The following is a 19,503-nucleotide window of genomic DNA, read 5'->3' as shown; positions in this document are numbered from 1 at the left end:
AGGAACTGTCAATGCAGCCAGCAACTTGGATCAATGTCGAGGGCATTATGCAGAATGAAAGAAAAGTCCATCTCGGAGAAACCACCCTTCTGTATGATATTCTCACACGACAAAATTACATACAAGGAAAACAGATGAGTATGTTGGGAGCAAGCCCCCCAAAATCTGGCCATAAACTGGCCCCAAAACTGGCCATAAACAAAATCTCTGCAGCACTGTGACACGTTCATAATGGTCCTAATGCCCAGGCTGGAAGGCTGTGGGTTTACAGGAATGAGCGCAAGGAATACCAGGCCCGCCCGGGGTGGAAAACCGCTTAAAGGCATGCTTAAGCCACAGACGTTTACGCTTAAGCATGAGCGATCCGTGCCTTAAGGACATGCTCCTGCTGCAGTTAAGTAGCCCAACCTATTCCTTTAATTCAGCCCATCCCTTCATTTCCCATAAGAGATACTTTTAGTCAATTTAATATCTATAGAAACAATGCTAATGACTGGCTTGCTGTTCATAAATATGTGGGTAAACCTCTGTTTGGGGCTTTCAGCTCGGAAGGCTGTGAGACCCCTGATTTCCCACTTTACACCTCTGTATTTCTGTGTGTCTTTAATTCCTCTAGTGCCGCTGGGTTACGGTCTCCCCGACCGAGCTGGTCTTGGCATGAGTGCTGGCAGGGGGAGGACGTATAGGGCAGTGTGACGGAGATCTCATGGATGTGGAACAAATGCAGCTGTGGTTACACAAATCTACGCACGATAAAATGACAGAACCACACACGTGCATTTCCCCAATAGAAAAAGTCCCTGATGTATGAAGCTTCATCTCACAACTGTCTGACTTTATGACGAAACAAAAGCCATCCACATTCAGCAGAAACCGCACTGTGAGTTTTGACCCTTTCCTGGGCTACTGATACTCCCTTGCCCTGTGGGGCAGCCAGGTGCAGCCCCAGTCAGCCAGGGAATCACGAAAGTCAACAGCCCGCTCTGTGTATTGCTAGAGATTTTTGGATACTCTGTTTTGTGTTTTCACATCCCATCATGTCTACAAAATACTGTGTACAGTATTCAACACTTTAGTATAAAATAGGCTTGATGTGAGATGATTCACCCAACCATGGGCTAACGTAAGTGTTCTGAGTAAGTCAGGCTAGGAATCTCTGGTTAATCTGGTAGGTTAATCACCTAAACTACCAACTATGATTAGGTGTATTGAATGCATTTTTGACTTGTGATATTTTCAACTTATGATGGGTTTTTCAGGAGGTAACCTCATCATAAGTTGAGGGACGTCTGTAATGTTATTTTGGTCTGTCTTTTGCTTGATAGTTCTTTATATGTATATATCAAGGAATTTCAAGAAATGTGTATATATATTTAAATATATACTTATTTATTTAAATATATGTAATTATTTAAACATAGGTACTTATTACTTATTTTATATATACTTATTAAATATATCATATATTTAAATATATACTTATAAATAATATATAAATATATATATTTTTAGCGTGCAACAAAAAACAGAAGGAACTGTGACATATTAATCTATTTTGCCCATTTGCACTTACCTGGTTTTGCTACTGTACTAAGTTACGTAGAATGTAAACATGGGGTAAACTGAGCAAAGGGCATGCAGGACCTTCTTGTACATTTCTTTGCAACTTCCTGTGACTCTGTCATCATTTCATAATTAAAAGGCTTTTAAAGAGCATGAATAATTAGCCAGTGTGGTGGTGCGTGCCCGTGGTTCCAGCTACTCAGGAGGCCGAGGCAGGAGGATCTTTTTAATCCGTCAAGGCTGCACTGAGCTGTTATCGCACCACCACACTCTAGCCCGGGTGACAGAGTGAGACCCTGTCTCAGAAAAAAACAAAAAGAGCATGAATAAAGTTACCCAAATCTTCTAAAACTGTAACTTGAAACTTGGGTCCTTTCTGAAAAAATAAAGGTTTAAAAAACTAGATAACATGAGCATTGGAATCTGGAACCACTTTGGGCCCTAAAGGGCTGATGCTAGTGAAGTTTGGCTCCAGGGTTGCACAGATTGAGGTTCTGCCCCACCCCACCCCCCAGCAAACAAGGAAATGGAGTGCAGCCTCAGTCCGCGGCATGGACCTTGGTTCACTACATTTAACAAAATCCCAGCAGAGGCCCCGCTATTCCTGCAGAGATTGTCCCGCTCCACACACATACTTGTTCCTCCTTCGCACCACTCACCCCAGCACCACCAGACTCAGCCCTCAAACGCTTGCTCAGAGCAGGGTGTACAGGAGAGTGGGGAGGAAACAAACTGAGCCTTAAAAAGTTGGAGGAGGGACAAGTAGTTGCTCACCACTTTTCCCAGCAACCAGAACATCTGGGAGAACTTTCCAAACACGAGCGAGATGAGAAGAAAAACATGGCAATTCTGCAAACATACTAAAACAGATCTCTATAAAATAAAGGAATACCAAGCAAAAGACACATCAAAATAACAACACAAAAGAAAACCAACTCTAAAGGCAGAAAGCTATGGAATAACCGGCAAGCTATAGAAAAGCTCAAAGGTGAGATTTTACACACACAAAATAGAATTGGATGAAAATGAAGTTACTGAAATACATTGAGGACCTAAAATGTTATAAACAGCGATGATATAATGACAGAAGCAGCAAGAAACAAAATAAATACCTCTAGAAATTATTACCACAGATAAGAACATAGTGAATACAGATTTTTTTTTTTGAAGACAAGAGGGTTATAGCAATTAAGGAAAAGCTAATGGTTAAGGAAGACAGCTAATGGTTAAGGACCATCTGGAGAAGGTCCAGTGTAACAAAACAGGTGCCCCAGGGTAGAGAACCAGAGAGATGGACTGATGACATATTCAAAGACATGAGATTAAAAAGTACCTGAAGTGAATAAAGATTGGGTCTGCAGATCAAAAGGACATACCTTCTTCCTGGGAAGTTTAACGGAGAACAGAAACGCCAAGGTAAATCCTAATTCAGCTGCTTAAAACATCGGTCTTCACACAGCCAAAGCAGATCATCTGCAAGGGGGGGTCCATCTCAGGTGGCCCACAGAGCACTCCACACAGCACTCAGGATCTGCAACGGGGAAACTGTAACAACTCTTGCGGGAGGAGGACTGACCCGTGAATATTGTTTCCCTCCCTGTCACTGTTAGATTCTAAAGTCAACAACCTACGTTCTCAGGTCTGAAGACGTCCTGGGAAAGAACATCCCTGAGCTCTTCTTAGGGGAAACAAGAAGTTCATGGCCAATTAGCACTGAATCAAAAGAAAACACACACACAGTGAGTAGAAGGGAAGTGAGAGGAAGGGAGAGTGAAGCCGTCCTCCTATTTCAGATCAGGAAGTTCGCTGTTGCTGTGTAAAAGTGAAACGTGTACATGTTTTAAAAAAATGCATTGACTCCAAATACCTACGTTTTTCCCCAGAGTCTCCCCTCCTCTCCTTAGAAAGAGCTCTGAGCAACGAACGACTCATAGTGAGGAAATACTGGACGTTCATCGGTTCCTTCAGTTGTGCTTCAGGTTTTTTTCCCTCCATTAAATCTGAGTAAATTTGATGAATTATTTTTGTTGCAGGAGGGAGGTGGTGTGTTCCCACCTTTATGACCTTATGTCCATCCATCCCACAGGTGTTTGCACCCACAGAAGAGCTCCTCACACCATGTCTATCTTCCCACGCACTCAGCAGCCTGTGCACGTAAACATAAATGGAGAGGCGTCTGCCACGATGTTAACCTGATGTTCATGGTGGTCATGGCTGCGGGGCAACTGGGGTCATTTTTAAATTTTCACCTTTTTATAGTTTCATCGCTTAAGTTCTCTACAGTGAGTAAGCATGATTACAGTATTTATAAAAACAAAAACATGATTTTTCAAAAGCTAAAAACATCAAAGGCAAATATTCTAAGATACTAACAGTGTTAATTGTGGACAGTGGAACTAAGTATGTTTGCATTTTTCTTGTTTTGTTTTGGTTTTTCTGTGTGTGTGTGTGTGTGTGTGTGAGAAATGGGGTCTCACTCTGTTGCCCAGGCTAGAGTGCAGTGATACAATCACAGCTCACTACAGCCTCTACCTCCCCAAGGTCAGGTGATCCTCCTACCTCAGCCTTCTAAGTAGCTGAGACTACAGGTGCATGCCACCACACCCAGCTAATTTTTGTATTTTTAGTAGACACAGGGTTTCACCGTATTGGTCAGGCTGGTCTCGAACTCCTGACCTCAGGTGATCCACACCTCCTAAAGTGTTGGGATTACAGGCATGAGCCACCGCACCCAGCTTTTTAAAAATGTTTTTCTGAGATACAGTCTCACTCTGGTGCCAAGGCTAGAGTGCAGTGGCACAATCACAGCTCACTACAGCCTCTGCCTCCCCAAGGTCAGGTGATCCTCCTACCTTGGCCTTCTGAGTAGCTGGGACTGCAGACATTTACCACCATGCCTGGCTACTTTTTGTATTCGTTGTAGAGATGACGTTTTGTTCTGTTGCCCAGGCTGGTCTTAAACTCTCAGGCTCAAGAGATCCACCCACCTCGGCCTCCCAAAGTGCCGGGATAACAGGTGTGAGCCACTGGACCTGGCCTTGCATTTTTCTTTTAATTTTTAAAATGTTTACATTTCCAAAAATTAAAATGATAATAATAATAAGTGATAATAAATGATAAAAATAAGGAAAGCCAGTTTATTTAAAAAGAGCCATAAACAGTTCTTTCCTCTTTCCCCTGGAAGATGCAGGAAACAAATCTCTACTGGCATATGACAGAGACAATCTCTCAACTGAAATGCAACCATGGAGAAGAAAACTTCTAGGAGTCATACGCCGCTGCTATGACAGTTATGCAAATGAATTAAAGTCCCCATTCAAAGAAACTGGTATAAATAGATTAATTTATTAAATTCCCTTCTGGTTTTAATGTTGCATGCAAATACAAATGCAAAGGGAATTATGTGTAAAATTGTTGCTAAAAGACAGCAGAGAATAAGAAAAATAAATTTACCATCAACCTCCCAAGGGTTGGTGAGAGATTCTCCAAACCCGAATCTCATAAAGCAACTGATTAAAAACACATACCAGACACTCCAGCCTCTTCTTTCCAATTAGCTAAGCAAATCTATGAAACAAGGTAGGCAGAGCTCTGTGAACTAAGCCAGTCTCACTACTATACATACATATATATATATAATTGTGTTGTTGTGGTTTTTTTTTTTTTTTTGAGATGGATTCTTGCTCTGTCGCCCGGGCTGGAGTGCAGTGGCACAATCTCAGCTCACTGTAAGCTCCGCCCCCCAAGGTTGCGCCACTATCCTGCCTCAGCCTCCCAAGTAGCTGGGACTACAGACGCCCACCACCACGCCCGGCTAACTTTTTTGTATTTTTAGTAGAGACAGGGTTTCACTGTGTTAGCCGGGATGGTCTTGATCTCCTGACCTCGTGATTCGCCCGCCTCGGCCTCCCAAAGTGCTGGGATTATAGGCGTGAGCCACCGCGCCCGGCCTCTGACGACCGTATTTTAGTGCTCAAATCTGTTCCTCCACTCCTGCATCTGGGATTAGTTTGACTCATTTGGCCGATGAGACATTAGCAAATGTGGTGCAAGAAAAGGCTTGTTTGCATCGAGGCTTTCTCTCCTTTCTGCTGTGACCAAGCCCAGGCTGCCTGCCAGAGGCCAAGAGAGCACATGGAGGGAAGCCTCAGCCATCCCAAGCCCCATCATCCTACCTGAGGCCCCAGACATGTCCATGAGGCCACACTAGGCCAGCAACCACCAGAGCCAACCCACGAGGCTGTGAGCAATCACACATGGGCTGTATTAAGTCACCGAGCTTCGGGCAGCCTGGACAATGACTCCTTCCTCGACCAAATCAGCCAGGCTCCTCTGACTCCTCTTCTCAACAAGGTCTCGCCCCCAGCCCTGCTCAAATTCCTCGTCCTCTGCCCTGAGGTAGAAGTCCCTGGCCTGCCTTAGCCAGACATCCCTCCTTGGTGCAGTGGGTATCATTTGACAGGCAGCGGTGCAGGGTTCTGCTGTCATGGGAGCTCTGGCTGCTGTCCATTTGTACATTCAGCCTCTTAGGCCCATGCTACTGGCCCCAAAATGACACTTTGAGTAGCAAGAGTCTGGGTTATAGAAGCGAGCGTCTCACTTGGACCATTCATTAACTCAGAGTGGGACTTGGAACCCACTGGGTTTCTGCAAATGTCAACCATGCTTAGTGTGCCTTTATGGACACGCTGAAAATCTGAAATATCCTCCCCACGCCTTGAGGTAGATTGGCTACCACTGCATCTATCAAGAGGAAAACCTGAGCGAAAATGTGCTGTGGATTCCCATACCAGCAATAAAAATTAAAGAGCCAGAGATCCATGGTGGCTCAGCCATCCTTGGGGTCCTGCCAGGCCTTGGGGACATTGTCAGTCTTGTGCGTCCAGGACCCCAGCTGATATGGTTTGGCTCTGTGTCCTCACTCAAGCATCATCTTGAATTATAATCCTCACAATCCCACTTGTTGAGGGAAGGACTTGGTGGGAGGCGATGTGATCATGGGAGTGGATTCCCACATGCTGTTCTCATGATAAGAAGTGAGTTCTCACTAGAGCTGATGGTTTTGTAAGTGTTTGACAGCTCCTTCTTCATGTACTCTCTCTCTCCTGCTATCTTGTGAAGAAGGCGGCTGCTTCCCCTTCCATCATGACTGTAAGTTTCCTGAGGCCTCCCCAGCCATGCAGAACTGTGAGTCAATTTAATCTCTTTTCTTTATAAATTACCCAGTCTCAGAGAAGTTATTTATAGCAGTGTGGGAACAGAGAAACACCAGCCTTCTCCACCATGGAGCTGGAATCTGAGGGCTGTTCACCCGGGACCCCACCACCGGCGGAGTCTAGGCCAGCTTCCCCACTCTGAGCCCTGGATGTAGGAGTCAGTCCAGGGGTGAGGTGGGATCCAGGGGAGCCAACCAGAGTGACTTCTTTGGGGTTTTGTCACTGCGCTGATGGAGAAAGCTCTAGAAAGTCTAGGAGATCGAGCTGGGAGGATGATAACGTGGAAATGCAACCATGTTCTCCTCTCATGATTAAAGTCTCACTGCTAGGGAGAGATTGGGGCTGATGCTGAGAAAGAAGGTGTAGGGGAAAGGAGGCTGTAACCTGGGTCATCTGTCTCCTGTTCTTCACAATCCTGGAATTTTGAGGGCAGAGGAGGATGGGAGGGGACATGGAGCCATGAGCCTCTGTTCTTCAAGACTGTGTTCTTCAAGGGGCCTTTAAGAGGTGATTAGATTCTCTGGATCTGTCGGTTCTGGCACTTGCTCTGTAATTCAATGACCTCTCCAGCATCCTTCAAATTTGCCTCTTTCCAGGGGAGCAGATTTTGTTGGCTTTTGGCCACTGGCACTTAGAGTTCTAATTCGTATCTACCCCTTCAGTCCTCAGGGTGCTCAGGACAGAGGAAGTCACCAGAACAGGCAATAAGAAAGAGTGGAGAGGATCTCTGTTACCTTAAGACCAGTCACAGACTCTGGACAGAAACCCTGCCCACCCCAGGCAAGATGCCAACTCCCTTCCTGGTCGTGATGTCACAGGTCCCTGGACATGACCTCCCCACCAGGACAGGACCCTAGCTCCCTTCCTAGTCATGATGTCACAGGTCCTGACATTCCACAGTGTCCTGGAGACCAAGGGTGGGAAACTGCCAACCTTCAGGACATCCTTCGCCTTCAGCTGGAGGGAGCATGGCAGTGAACCAGGGAGAAGGGACCCTCTGCTTTGTCCTCCTGCTGTGCTGCTGGCAAGAAACCGAGCTCCGGCCGAGAATTGCGACTCCAGGTAGGGCCCTGCAGGGATGGCTCAGCAGAAAGATAACTGAACCAGGTGGGCGGCAGCCTCTTCTCCCATGGGTTCCACTTATTCCCAACCTACATGAATTTACCATTTATTCCTTGGGGAATGAATGTAGCTGAAAAGTCTTTCTATCTTTGAAGACCTTTTAAAATCTAGATGCCCATAGGAAAGTTGCATATGTTACTTATTTTAACTTTTTATTACGGAAAATTTCTAACTGGGAAGAATGTCATGAACCTTCATGTAATCACCCTCAGGTTCAATTATTGTGCATATTTTGTTTTTTTCTACACACACACACACACACACACCCCACGCCACATGCACACACTTTTCTTGTTTGGGGAGTATTTTAGCAATGTCCCAGATGTCTTACCACCTCATGTAAAACATTTTCTTGTTAAGAGATGAAAGCATTATCCACCATGTCATAATCACACTAGCACAATTACCAAAAGCCTTTCTTGCAGCTCACACCAGTTAAAAAATATTTGTGATGCTTGTTAAAGATGGGCAGGCAGACTTTATTCAAAAGGGGCTACTACCGTGGTGTGAGCAGGGAGTGGGCTCAACTCCAAATACAGGGAAAGTGGAGAATTGTAGCCAAGGGTCAGGGTGGGTCAGTGGATGAACATTGCTAAGAGGTAGGAGAATTCTTTGCTAAACTGATTTAGCAAAGGCCAGGAGGACTTTTATAAACAAAAATGAAGCATTTATATTTTTTGTCCCACCTGATTACTCTAGAATTTGGATATGATGATTTTCAGGACCATCTAATTGTTTGCATAAGTTTAATAAAAATTAATTCTCCTTACAACAGGACACAAAGGTCTGCTATCTTTGAAGACCTTTTAAAATCTAGACGTCCATGAGAGAGTTGCATATGTTACTTATATTAACATTTTATCATGGAAAATTTCTAACTTGGAAGAATATCATGAACCTCCATGTAGTCACCCTCAGCTTCAATTATTGTGCGTATTTTGTTTGGCCAAACAGGAGGCCAGGCCTGAAAGGAAGCCAAGATGATAAAATAATCAAAGATGGAGGGTGAGGAATTTGATCAGATATCAAGGGTGAGCAGGCCAAGACTAGGGGATTTCCACTAAAAGACTTCACAGGATTCCTACTAAACATGGGGAAAAGCAGACAAAGACAGAAGCTACGGTCAAAGCCAAGTCAAAGAGAAGACTCCGCAGAGTCTGGCATGAGGCAAGTCAAGGAGCAAGGCTGTCTCATTCCCTCCTCTTGTTCCAGAAAGAAGAACATTCCTTTTCCCTTTGAACAAGATAAGTCCATTTTTCATCTAGTGGAGGATATTTGCTGGATGGTACAAGTAGTCAGGAATTTAATGAGGGGAATGTCTACGAAAAAGAGAAGAAAAACAAAGACTGATAGTTGGAAACGCAGTTCCCAAATCCAAAGGGCAGTCTGTTGAGAAGATTTCTGGATGTTGAGCTCAAGGTATCTTCAACCGATGGGGCAAGGATGGATTTCCTAGTTTGCAGGGGGCGTGTCCTTGGTGGCATCATGACCATCAGAGCCACAGTCATGGTTATGCTGGGGGCAGAGCGTGGATGTGTCCAGCTCAGCCTTTCCAGATGGTTCCACGGAAGGCCTGCATTGTCAGACTTTAGTTCTCAGTAACACCCAGTCAGGAAGGCAGAAGAAAGACTGGAAATGTTAGCCTGGGGACATTGAAGGATTCTAGAAGAATCCAGTCCAGTTTACAGGTAGATAACAAAGTAGAAAGTAAGCTGGAGTTCATCAAAAGGTTAAAAAAAGTAGAATACACAGGGTTATAACTCACAAGGGTGTGCTACCATTTTTAATTAAAACATAAACTATGGCTCTATAGTCACCCCCTTTTTTTGATCCAGGTAACCAAAGTAATGCTATTCTTATCTCAAAACTATACCACATCTTACAAGAGTTGGTCTGGTTATTTACGTGAGTGCAGCAAGAATGGTAATGGACCACATAAATTGAGTTTTCTTCGCTGGAGCTTTGTGCAAGGAATCTCAGATTAGCTTTTTTAAAAGCTTTTTGAGGCTAGGAAGCCCGGCCAAAAACTCACCATCAGACTTCACATGTGGTACCTAAAGACTTGGGTGAATTTCTCTCTTCCAAAGGTCTCGAGGCTCCCAAAATTCTTGGATCTGCCAGAAAATGACCTTCTTCACTCACCTGTGGGATGGGGACCCTGTGAGCCAGGTAGCAGGTCAGTTTCTCCAACTCCATCAAATCAACCTCAGTTTTTAAAAACTGTCCGGTCACATTTGATTCTATGTATCAATCTCAGATATGACATTCCAGTCAAAGCCTTGGTAATATGACCAATGTTTCCAATCATGTCCTGTTTAAAGGAGAATCAATTTATATTAAACTTATGCAAACAATTATATGGTCCTGAAAATCATAATATCCGAATTCTAGAGTGGGACAAAAAATATAAATGCTTCGTTTTTGTTTATGAAAGTGCAATGACCAAATTGCTGTCAGTTACACACAGCCTGAGAGAAACCACAAGCGGAGAGTTCTTTAAATCTGAAAAACAAAACATTAAAAAACCAGAAACATTTCAAAGGAAATTCAGAAAAATATAATTGTCCCCACATTAAGTCCCACATAATTAATTCTTGTTCTACTTGATCTTGGGTTAGCAGGTTTCCAAATCCGTCCGTTTCTCCCTCAGTTCTGGAAAAGTCCGGTCTAATGGCGCAATCTTAGAGGCATCAGAAACCTTACTTCAGAGTACTTGGCAGAGTCTTACCTAAAAATCTCCTTGAAGACAAAGAATTTTTGGATTGTAGCTGACTGCAAAAGCTTTCAAAAAAGCATCAGCGTAAAACAATAATTGTCTTGAAGGACAAAAGACATAAAATGCATAAAATGGCCGTGGTTAAAAATCTGATGAGAGTTCATTATGCTGCAATTGACAAGGAAATTTGGTTGTTTCTGTGACATACAACATTACAAGACAATAATGGAAATTATGACTCATAACTTCATACTAGGACATATCATGGACAGTAAGGACAGTGAAAATTTCTAGGAATTTTATACAATTTCTGAAACACTTCTAACATATACACATATAAACGTAATATAAAGAAGGTTAAACAACCCTTCTTATTTGACAATGCTTTTTATGAATTTACGTATCAAATAAAGCTAATTAGTTTAACATCTCTCTTTTCGCCAGTGAAAGAACAAATCCTGTGAGATTTTCTCGTGGTCCTCTAGGAAATCTCAAAATTAGTTTGAGGCCAAAATTCTTCATGTAGAATTTGACTTGGATGAAGTTGTCAAAAATTACAAAAGGTTTGAATATTTGGTTAAATAGGATCATAAGTTACTATGAAATGGTAGTTATCCATTTAAGTTAAATGACAATAAAGAATTTTTAAAGAGCATATAGGAAGTGGCATGGTTTTTAAAACAATTTAACTCTTAATATTGAGGAGACTCAGTTTTCTTAAGTAATCAAAAACATGATAAAGATAACATGAAACACAGGAAATATTTGATAAGACACAGAATCTTTGTTTCCTTTTAAGACTACTCAACAGGTAAGAAAAAGTGCCTCTTACAATCTCTTACTAAGAACAGAACAGGCCTGGCGCCGTGGCTCACGCCTGTAACCCCAGCACTTTGGGAGGCCAACATTGGGGGATAATCTGAGGTCAGTATTTCGAGATCAGTCTGACCAACATGGTGAAACCTCATCTCTACAGAATTAGCCAGACGTGGTGGTGCATGCCTCTAATCCCAGCGACCTGGGAGGCTGAGGCAGGAGAATCACTCGGACCCAGGAAGTGGAGGTTGCAGTGAGCCAAGATTGCGCCATTGCACTCCAGCCGAGGCAACAAGAGCAAACTCTCAAAAAAAAAAAGACCAATAATTCAAGAAAACTTTGGCCTTTTAGCAGAGAAAGAAAATCAACCTCCAGTACTGCATCCCTCCGCTATTCATGCTAAAGCTCATCTATAACATCTTATCATAAAATTCATTTACTCTTAGTGTATCTTCAGCACATAAGATGTTTCTCTCTCTTTTTTCTCAGAGACTCATCACATCTTTCCATACTCATTTACGCATTTTGTCCGTTTTTTCCTCTTCCTGAAAAAACTACCTTTAAACCACTTTAGGACAAAATTACTCACCTTTTTCTTCAACAGAAACACATTCTTCATATCACGTACGCTTTCTTCTCAAAAACAGATCCTACTTTCCTTTGTACTTTGCACAGGAAGTTGTTTTTCTTCACCCTCATTATTTCTAGTAGTTTTAATTACACATGTTGATTATGTTGATTTCAATGTTCAACAGAGAAAACTAGGAGTAGACAGTGGAGAATTGTCTGTCACATGTAGCATTCTGTAACAAACTAGCAAGTTGTATGACTATACCATCTTACAATTTTTAGAGATATATTTATCTACAGCATAATTTTTCAAGGCAGCAAAAACAACTTTTGTTAACAGACTCAAATACATTTAGTCTCTCTGTACCATATAAAATAAAAAGTCAAAAGTATATAAACTTGTGCTTGGTACTGAGTGTTTCAATAGGTTATCTTTTTTAAAAATTATTCATGAAACTCTTGTTTTACTTAACTGATCATAACGCCAGGGTTATGAGTCACCAAAAAGATGTTTAGAAACTGTTTTCAAAAGGCAAACACAGGCTGGGTGCAGTGGCTCACACCTCTAATCCCAGCTCTTTGAGAGGTTAAGGCTGGTGGATCACTTGAGCCCAGGAATTTAAAACCAGCCTGGGAAACATGGTGAAACCCCATCTCTACAAAAAAAAAAAAAAAAAAATGCAGAAATTAGCAGGGCGTGCTGGCACGTGCCTTTAGTTCTGGCTACTTAGGAGGCTCAGATGGGAGGATCACCTGAGCCCAGGAGGTCGAGGCTGCAGTGAGCCATGATCACGCCCCTGCACTCCAGCCTGGCTGACAGAATGAGACCCTGTCCCCTCTCCAAAAAAAGCAGACACACTATTGTGTAACTTCCCAAGGGGTTTACCTGGCCCCTGCCCAGGCAGAGCCAATTCATTAAGACAGGGGAATTGCAATAGAGAAAGAGTAATCCACACAGAGCCGGCTGTGCGGGAGACCAGAGTTTCATTATCACTCAAATCAGTCTCCCCGAGCATTCGGGAAACAGAGTTTTTAAGAATAACTTGGTGGGTGGGGGGAAGCCAGTGAGCCAGGAGTGCTGACTGGTCAGGGATGAAATCATAGGGAGTCAAAGCTGTCTTCTTGTACTGAGTCAGTTCCTGGGCGGGGGCCACAAGATCAGATGAGCCACTTTATCCATCTGTGTGGAGACATCAAGTGCAGGGTCTGCAAAATCTCTCAAGCACTGATCTTAGGAGCAGTTTAGGGAGGGTCAGAATCTTGTAGCCTCCAGCTGCATGACTCCTAAACCATAATTTCTAATCTCATGGCTAACATTAGTCTTACAAAGGCAATCTAGTCCCCACGCAAGAAGGAGGCTTGCTTTGAGAAAGGGCTGTTACTGTCTTTATTTATACTATAAACTGTAAACTTTCTCTCATAGTTGGTTCAGTCTATGCCTAGGAATAAACAAGGACAGCTTGGAGGTTAAAAGCAAGATGGAGCCTGTTAAATCTCTTTCACTGTCTGAGTCATAATTTTACAAAGGTGGTTTCACTACCACACCAAATAAAGCTACCATCATTTCTAGTTATTTCCCTGTTAACTATTTTTAAGTTTATTTGGCTAGTAACCCAAGCAGAATAAAATTATGTCCTCATTATATCTATAGCTGAAAACTCCAAAGACATACTGTCTTTATTTAACAAACAATCTCAAACTAGCTTTATATATCAACCATCCTAGTAAAGTAAACTTGAAAAACATTTGAGTTAGTTCTTCTGTTTCTGGGAGTCCTAGGAATATTTAATCAAGCACATCTTTTTTCTCTAAGCCAATTTGAATAGAACTCCTTCAAGGAATTTTATAATTACTTTGGCAGTACCATCCAGAGGTAGAAAAATATGACATATATGTAACATAGGTACGTACACATACAGACAGACACAGGAAAACAGTGATTGCACTGCTTCATTCTTAAATTTTAGCCATGAGTCCGGAAACACAGTAACACAAAACTCACTGGTTTATTTCCACTCTATATTTTTATCTGAATTATGTTTCTGACAAAAACGGGATATGTTGAGGTTACCCACTCAATCAGGGCTAAAGATTTTTCTTTCTTAACCACCATTTGTGAAGGGGAGTCTCAAGCCTTTCTTTTCCGCTGATATTATTTAATCTTACAGAGGCTGTGACTGAGGCAGCCATCTGGAGTTGTCAAAGCCTTTACTGAGTAGGTAAAATGTCACATCTGCTTCCAGTTGGTCTTTTTCCTTCTCAGCCTCAGATCAGGTAGTTGATCTGGAGATGTCTGGGTCCATAAAGCTCCAGGGACTGTTGGGAGTCAAGCGGCTGAGTGGGAAGAGAAGGGTGTAACGGGGGTGGGGAGAGGAGTGGAGGCCCAGGGGGACACATGCAAGGTGCAAGGGGGCTAAGGGAGATGGGATGGTGTGAGGAGAACTCGGGGGCAGAGACTACGGAGAGGGGAGAACTCCGGGAGCCAGTTTGGGGAGATCTGGGCCATGGCCACTCTGTATGGTCCTTGCAAAGTCATGGCAAAAAGGAGAGGAGCAGAGCCAGCACCACAGTGGGGAGGGTCAGGAGGGTTTTAGAAGGGGTTTCAATAAACGGAAGAGCCATGCCCATGTGCAATTGAGCTCCATGCCTTTTCATGGGTTGCATGTTCAAAAAATGGCAGTGGTCGCATGGTAGTGTTAGCATGACCCGAGAGCAGCGTTTTTGGCCCTCTCTGTTAGTCAGTTCTTGCACTGCTATAAAGACATACCTGAGACTGGGTAATTTATGAAGAAAAGAAGTTTAATTAGTTCACTGTTCTGTGAACTGTACAGGCTTCCGCTTCTGGGGAGGCCTCTGGAAACTTACAATCATGGCAGAAGGCAAAGGGGAAGCACGTGCATCTTACATGGCCAGCAGGAAGAAGAGATACAGTGGGGAGATGCTACACACTTGTAAACAACCAGCTCTCAGGAGAACTCACTCACTATCATGAGAATAGCAAGGGGGACGTCAGCCCCCATGATTCAGTCAGCTCCCACCAGGCTCCTCCTCCAACACTGGGAATTACAGTTCAACCTCAGATTTGAGTGGGGACATAAATCCAAACCATACCAGCCTCTGACATCCAAAGGTGAAGCAGAGGACAGGAAACCCTCATTGCGTGTCCTACATGGACTAGCCAGAGCCACTCCATGGTCAGTGGTCTCTCATCAGGAAGGAGTGCTGGGGGCACTGCACTGTTTAAACCACAAAAGGGAGAAGAGTCCAGTCACAGACTTGGATGATTGGCTCAAGGAGACAAAGGAATGGGTCCTTTGTTTCTTGTTTTCCAGAGCTGGCTTCTTCTTCCTCCTTACGAAAGCATTCTGGTCACAGTTGTGTCAGGAATGGGTAAGAGAGAAAAAAGGTCAGAGTTTAGTCCTCACCTCCTAAGATCGGATTTCCTCATCCAGACAGTTGAAACAGGTGACCAAGGTCTTCCCCAGCTTGAAGACCAATTAAGGGATCATTTCTAAATCACCGGCTCATGGGGAACACTGGGCTTCCTTAGTCTCCGTGGGCCTTAATGACTCAGTGGGCAGTTTAGGCGTTTGCCTCAGAAATTGAGTTGACCATGTTATGTGGCTTTCTTGAGACGTTGGACCTTGAGGGAGAGAGGAGAGCGGTCAATGTGGTCCTAGTGATGGAGAAGGGTGCAGTGCTGTTTTCCCCAAATTAACCAGAGTGAAATCTCAGAACTCCACAGGGAACCCTTTCACAGAGGCCAGCGTGTGCATGATGTAAATATCGAGAACGAGCAGGAGATTCTCACGATTACACGGCATGCAGCACCTTAAAACCATGAGGCTGAAGTCAGAGGTGACACAGGAAGAATATGGCAAAGCCACTCCACTTGACAATGCACTTTAAAAACCGCACGGATGTTATAAAACACAAATATTTTACTGCACATGCTTACTGGCTGACTTGCACAATACTTCCATTATAATTATGGGACAGACACAAAATGAAAAGAATATTTTTAACAAAGCACTTGCACGATGCAGCTGTACCCATTCTTAATGATCATTAATGTCTCATCCAAAGAGAACTGTACTTTGTTTGTTTCGTTTACCGAAGGTCAGCATACTGGGAAGCAATTGTCATCACATCTCAGACCTTTTTGCATATTTTCCCGCATTGTTCTGAGCCTGCATGTGCGCAGACGAGTCGATTGGTATGCAGATTGTCTGTCATTAAAGCCATTTGGAAATCAGCTTTGTCATTGGTTTAGTGTTGGAACTTCACATCCTAGAAGACACCACTGGAAAGCTCTGTGCACTCAGAAAGGGAAGGTGTGTGACCCTGCTGAGCCCAACCTCAGGGCTGGAGGAAGAGGCTGACCTTGACCTTGAGCCAAAGCAACGTCCCAGGATGCTGAGACACCACACCTCCAATAAAGAAAAACCGTGAATGGCAGAAGCTGGGAACTATTGGGTGGGAGCTGCCAAGGAGAAAGCAGTGCTCAGAACCACCACCCACTGTCAAGGTCACTCAGCTCCCGTCAGTCAGGCAGCCGAGGCCACAGGTGAGGAGGCCATGGGGCCTGTGGACAACCCATATTCCAGACCTCAGAATTTCACCCACATGACTCCACCTCTTATCTGCAAATGGGACCACCCTGAAATTACTTTGTTTTTGAAGGAGGAGAAAGAGCAGTGACCCGTCTCTCTGAGTCCTGCCCTCCTAAAACAGAGCCACGAAGCCAGGGCTTCATGACAGAGCCACAGCATTACATACTGTTTTCCCATTTCCCCAGAACATGTTTCCAAGCCTCCAGGTGCATGCATTGCAGGAGCCTTTCACGAAGGAGGTCAAAGTGGTGCTTTCACAAAAGGAGATGTGCCCTCTTACTCTGCTCACCTCAAAGCCGCTGGGTGAGCCCAGTCATCCTTGGGACCAAGACGTTGTCTTGACCTCTCAAGGGGTTATTCCAGGGACCAGGAGGGCAGGCTCAGCTCAGAGCTCCTGGGCAATTGTCCTCCATCCTCACAGCCACCCCCAGAGGTGGCTGTTTCTCCACATTTTCCAGACATGAAACCCAAGTCCCAGAGAACTTTCCTGGGGCCATCTCTCATCGCCCGAGAAGAGACTGGAACTTGGGCAGGACTCCTTCCTCTAGCGGGGGCTGGTGGGCACCCACAAAACCATATCCATTTAAAGAGAAAAAAATGCAAATTCAATGAACATTGTTAAACTATAGGGCTTTTATTTCCTCCTAGGTTCAACTACTGAAATACCATTCAGTTCAAAACATGAGGATGTGCCTGAATTATTAGGTAAGGAAGCCCCTCCTATCAACCTCTGGCCTGTATGTGAAGGGGGCTGGATGGTTGTCTGTGGCTGTTTCCCAGATAACCTGGTACAATTTGAAGACAGTGGAGGGAACGGATTGGTTTGGGGCTAGAATCACATTTCCATGGCCCATAGATTTAGTGCTCACATCTAAGAGTCAAACTCTCAAGAAAGTAAGGCAGACAGAATTTTAGACCATTACACCTAAAAAGTGCCTGGGAGTCTTGCTTTTCAAAGTGAGGTCCAAGGACCTGCAGCATCTGCATCACCTGGGAGCTTGTTAGAAATGCCCAGCAGCAAGCCGGGTCCAGCCCTCCGGCACCAGCGCCACATTCAACCTGATGCCGCTGATTCCTTGCAACTGAGAGGCCCCGTGGCTGAGCCGTCCCCTCCTCCAGCCCCCTGGGAAGATGGTGGAAACCACGGACCGCCTGGCCTCACCCCGGGGATGCAGACCGTGCTGGTTTGGCTGGACCTGGTGCCTCTGTGCTTCTCTAGAGCTCTGCAGGTGATGCTAAAATACAGCTGGCTGAGAACCGCTGGCCTGGGCCAGGGCCATCCAATAGAAATACAGCATAAGCCGCAGTTATTGTTTTCATTGTCTAGTGGCCACATTAAAAAGACATAGATGAGGCCAAAGCAGGCAGATCACGAGGTTAAGAGATGGAGACCCTCCTGGTCAACACGGTGAAACCCCCGTCTCTACTAAAAATACAAAAATTAGCTGGGCGTGGTGATGTGTGCCTGGAATCTCAGCTACTTGAGAGGCGAGGCAGGAGAATCCCTTGAACCCAGGAGGCAGAGGTTGCAGTGAGCCAAGATTGCGGCATTGCACTCCCACCTGGCCACAGAGCGAGACTCTGTCTCAAAAAAAAAGGAAACAGATGAAACTCGCTGTAATAACATTTTATTTCGTGTGATGATTTCAACATGTGATCAGTGTAAAATCATTACTGAGATGCTTCAGTCTTTCCATCACGCTGGATCTCCACAGTTTGATGTGTCCTTTGCACTTCACGGCCATTTCCGTGTGGACAGCCACACTCCAGTGTGTGAACGTGTGACCAGTGCCCGCAGTTCTGCTCTGACCTCTCATTTTACATGTGGGGAAACTGAGGCCTAGAGCGCTGGGACTCAGAGCACACGGTCCTGACCCCCACTCACATCGATGCCCTTGGGAAGCAGTCAGCTTCCAGGACCTCTGCCAGCGTCACCTGTGCAGTGGGGTCAGGAGTAGGGGCTGGGGGCCACCTTCCACCCGGCAGGGCCTGGGACTGCGGCTGCGGAGGCTGCACGGCCTCGAACAGGGGCTCCCGTGGGAACGCAGGGGCCCCCAGGTGCTGGGCCCCTTTCCAGGAGCTGCTGCTGTCAGAAGTCAGGCTTTGCTCCATTTCCACGTCTGGGTGGGAGAGTCTGGGAAAAGCTCTGTCTGCCAGCGTTTTGATGGGTTACGTGGATGGATGAGTGAGTGCCCCCGTGAATGAATAGATGTTCCCATTCTCGCTTCTGCCTCCCCGTCCGCTTTCCGGGTACTCAGTGGAACTGCCCCAGGTGGGAGTTAGGCTCCTCAAGGTCAAGGAATGGCTGTGACTGGACTCACTTTCTTGGTGAATCTGGCGGTTGCCAGATTCTGAGAGTTTTTGTCCTGAGACCAGCACCTGCTCCAGCCAGTGGCTCAGTCACCGCCGACGAAACAGCGGCCTCAGGAAAGGACTCAGGAAGAGGAGAGACTGGCTGGAGTTTCTGATCGTTTTCCTGGGTCCTGACCAACTAAACCTAGAAGGAGGCGGCAGCTCTTACCCCCATCCGCACCCCCAAATTTCCTCTAGGTAGAAAGCTGAAAGCGTGACAGTGACAATTCAAATCCCCGTGGAGGTCAGCAAAGCCCACCCAGGCAGGCCAGGCCCAGACTGTCTGTCCAGAGCTTGCCCCGGCAGGGGAGTCGCCACCATCACCTGCAATTTCAGAACCTCCGAGTCAGGCAGGGGATGGGGCCTCACTAGGGCAAGAGAAGCCCAGGTCCCAGGCAGGCTTTGGCCAGGGGCGCTCGGGGCGGCTCATCAGACAGGCGGCGGGTGTTGGTGAGGGAGCGTGTGTGGATGTCTCTGGTCGGCTCTGAGTTAGAAGCGAGGACAAAAGCCAGAGGAGCCGTCGGTGATGAATGCA

General features: G+C 45.1%; 1 protein-coding gene across 1 annotated transcript in view; it reads left to right on the top strand.

Moving 5' to 3' along the window:
* Nucleotides 1–7,704: 7,704 nt before the first annotated feature.
* The window catches only part of SPACA7 (sperm acrosome associated 7), a 29,618-nt gene continuing 17,819 nt past the window's right edge, over nucleotides 7,705–19,503 (top strand). Inside the window, exons 1-2 of the mRNA XM_011979445.1 lie at nucleotides 7,705–7,841; nucleotides 17,265–17,321. Coding sequence (XP_011834835.1) covers nucleotides 7,748–7,841; nucleotides 17,265–17,321 — 151 coding nt within the window. The 5' untranslated portion in view covers nucleotides 7,705–7,747. The remainder of the gene's footprint in view (nucleotides 7,842–17,264; nucleotides 17,322–19,503) is intronic.

The sequence above is a fragment of the Mandrillus leucophaeus genome, unplaced genomic scaffold, assembly GCF_000951045.1.
Source record: "Mandrillus leucophaeus isolate KB7577 unplaced genomic scaffold, Mleu.le_1.0 Scaffold201, whole genome shotgun sequence".
In the NCBI taxonomy this organism is placed as follows: Eukaryota; Metazoa; Chordata; class Mammalia; order Primates; family Cercopithecidae; genus Mandrillus; species Mandrillus leucophaeus.
Note: the sequence above shows the minus strand (reverse complement) of the source record. Positions and strands in the feature narration are given on the sequence as shown.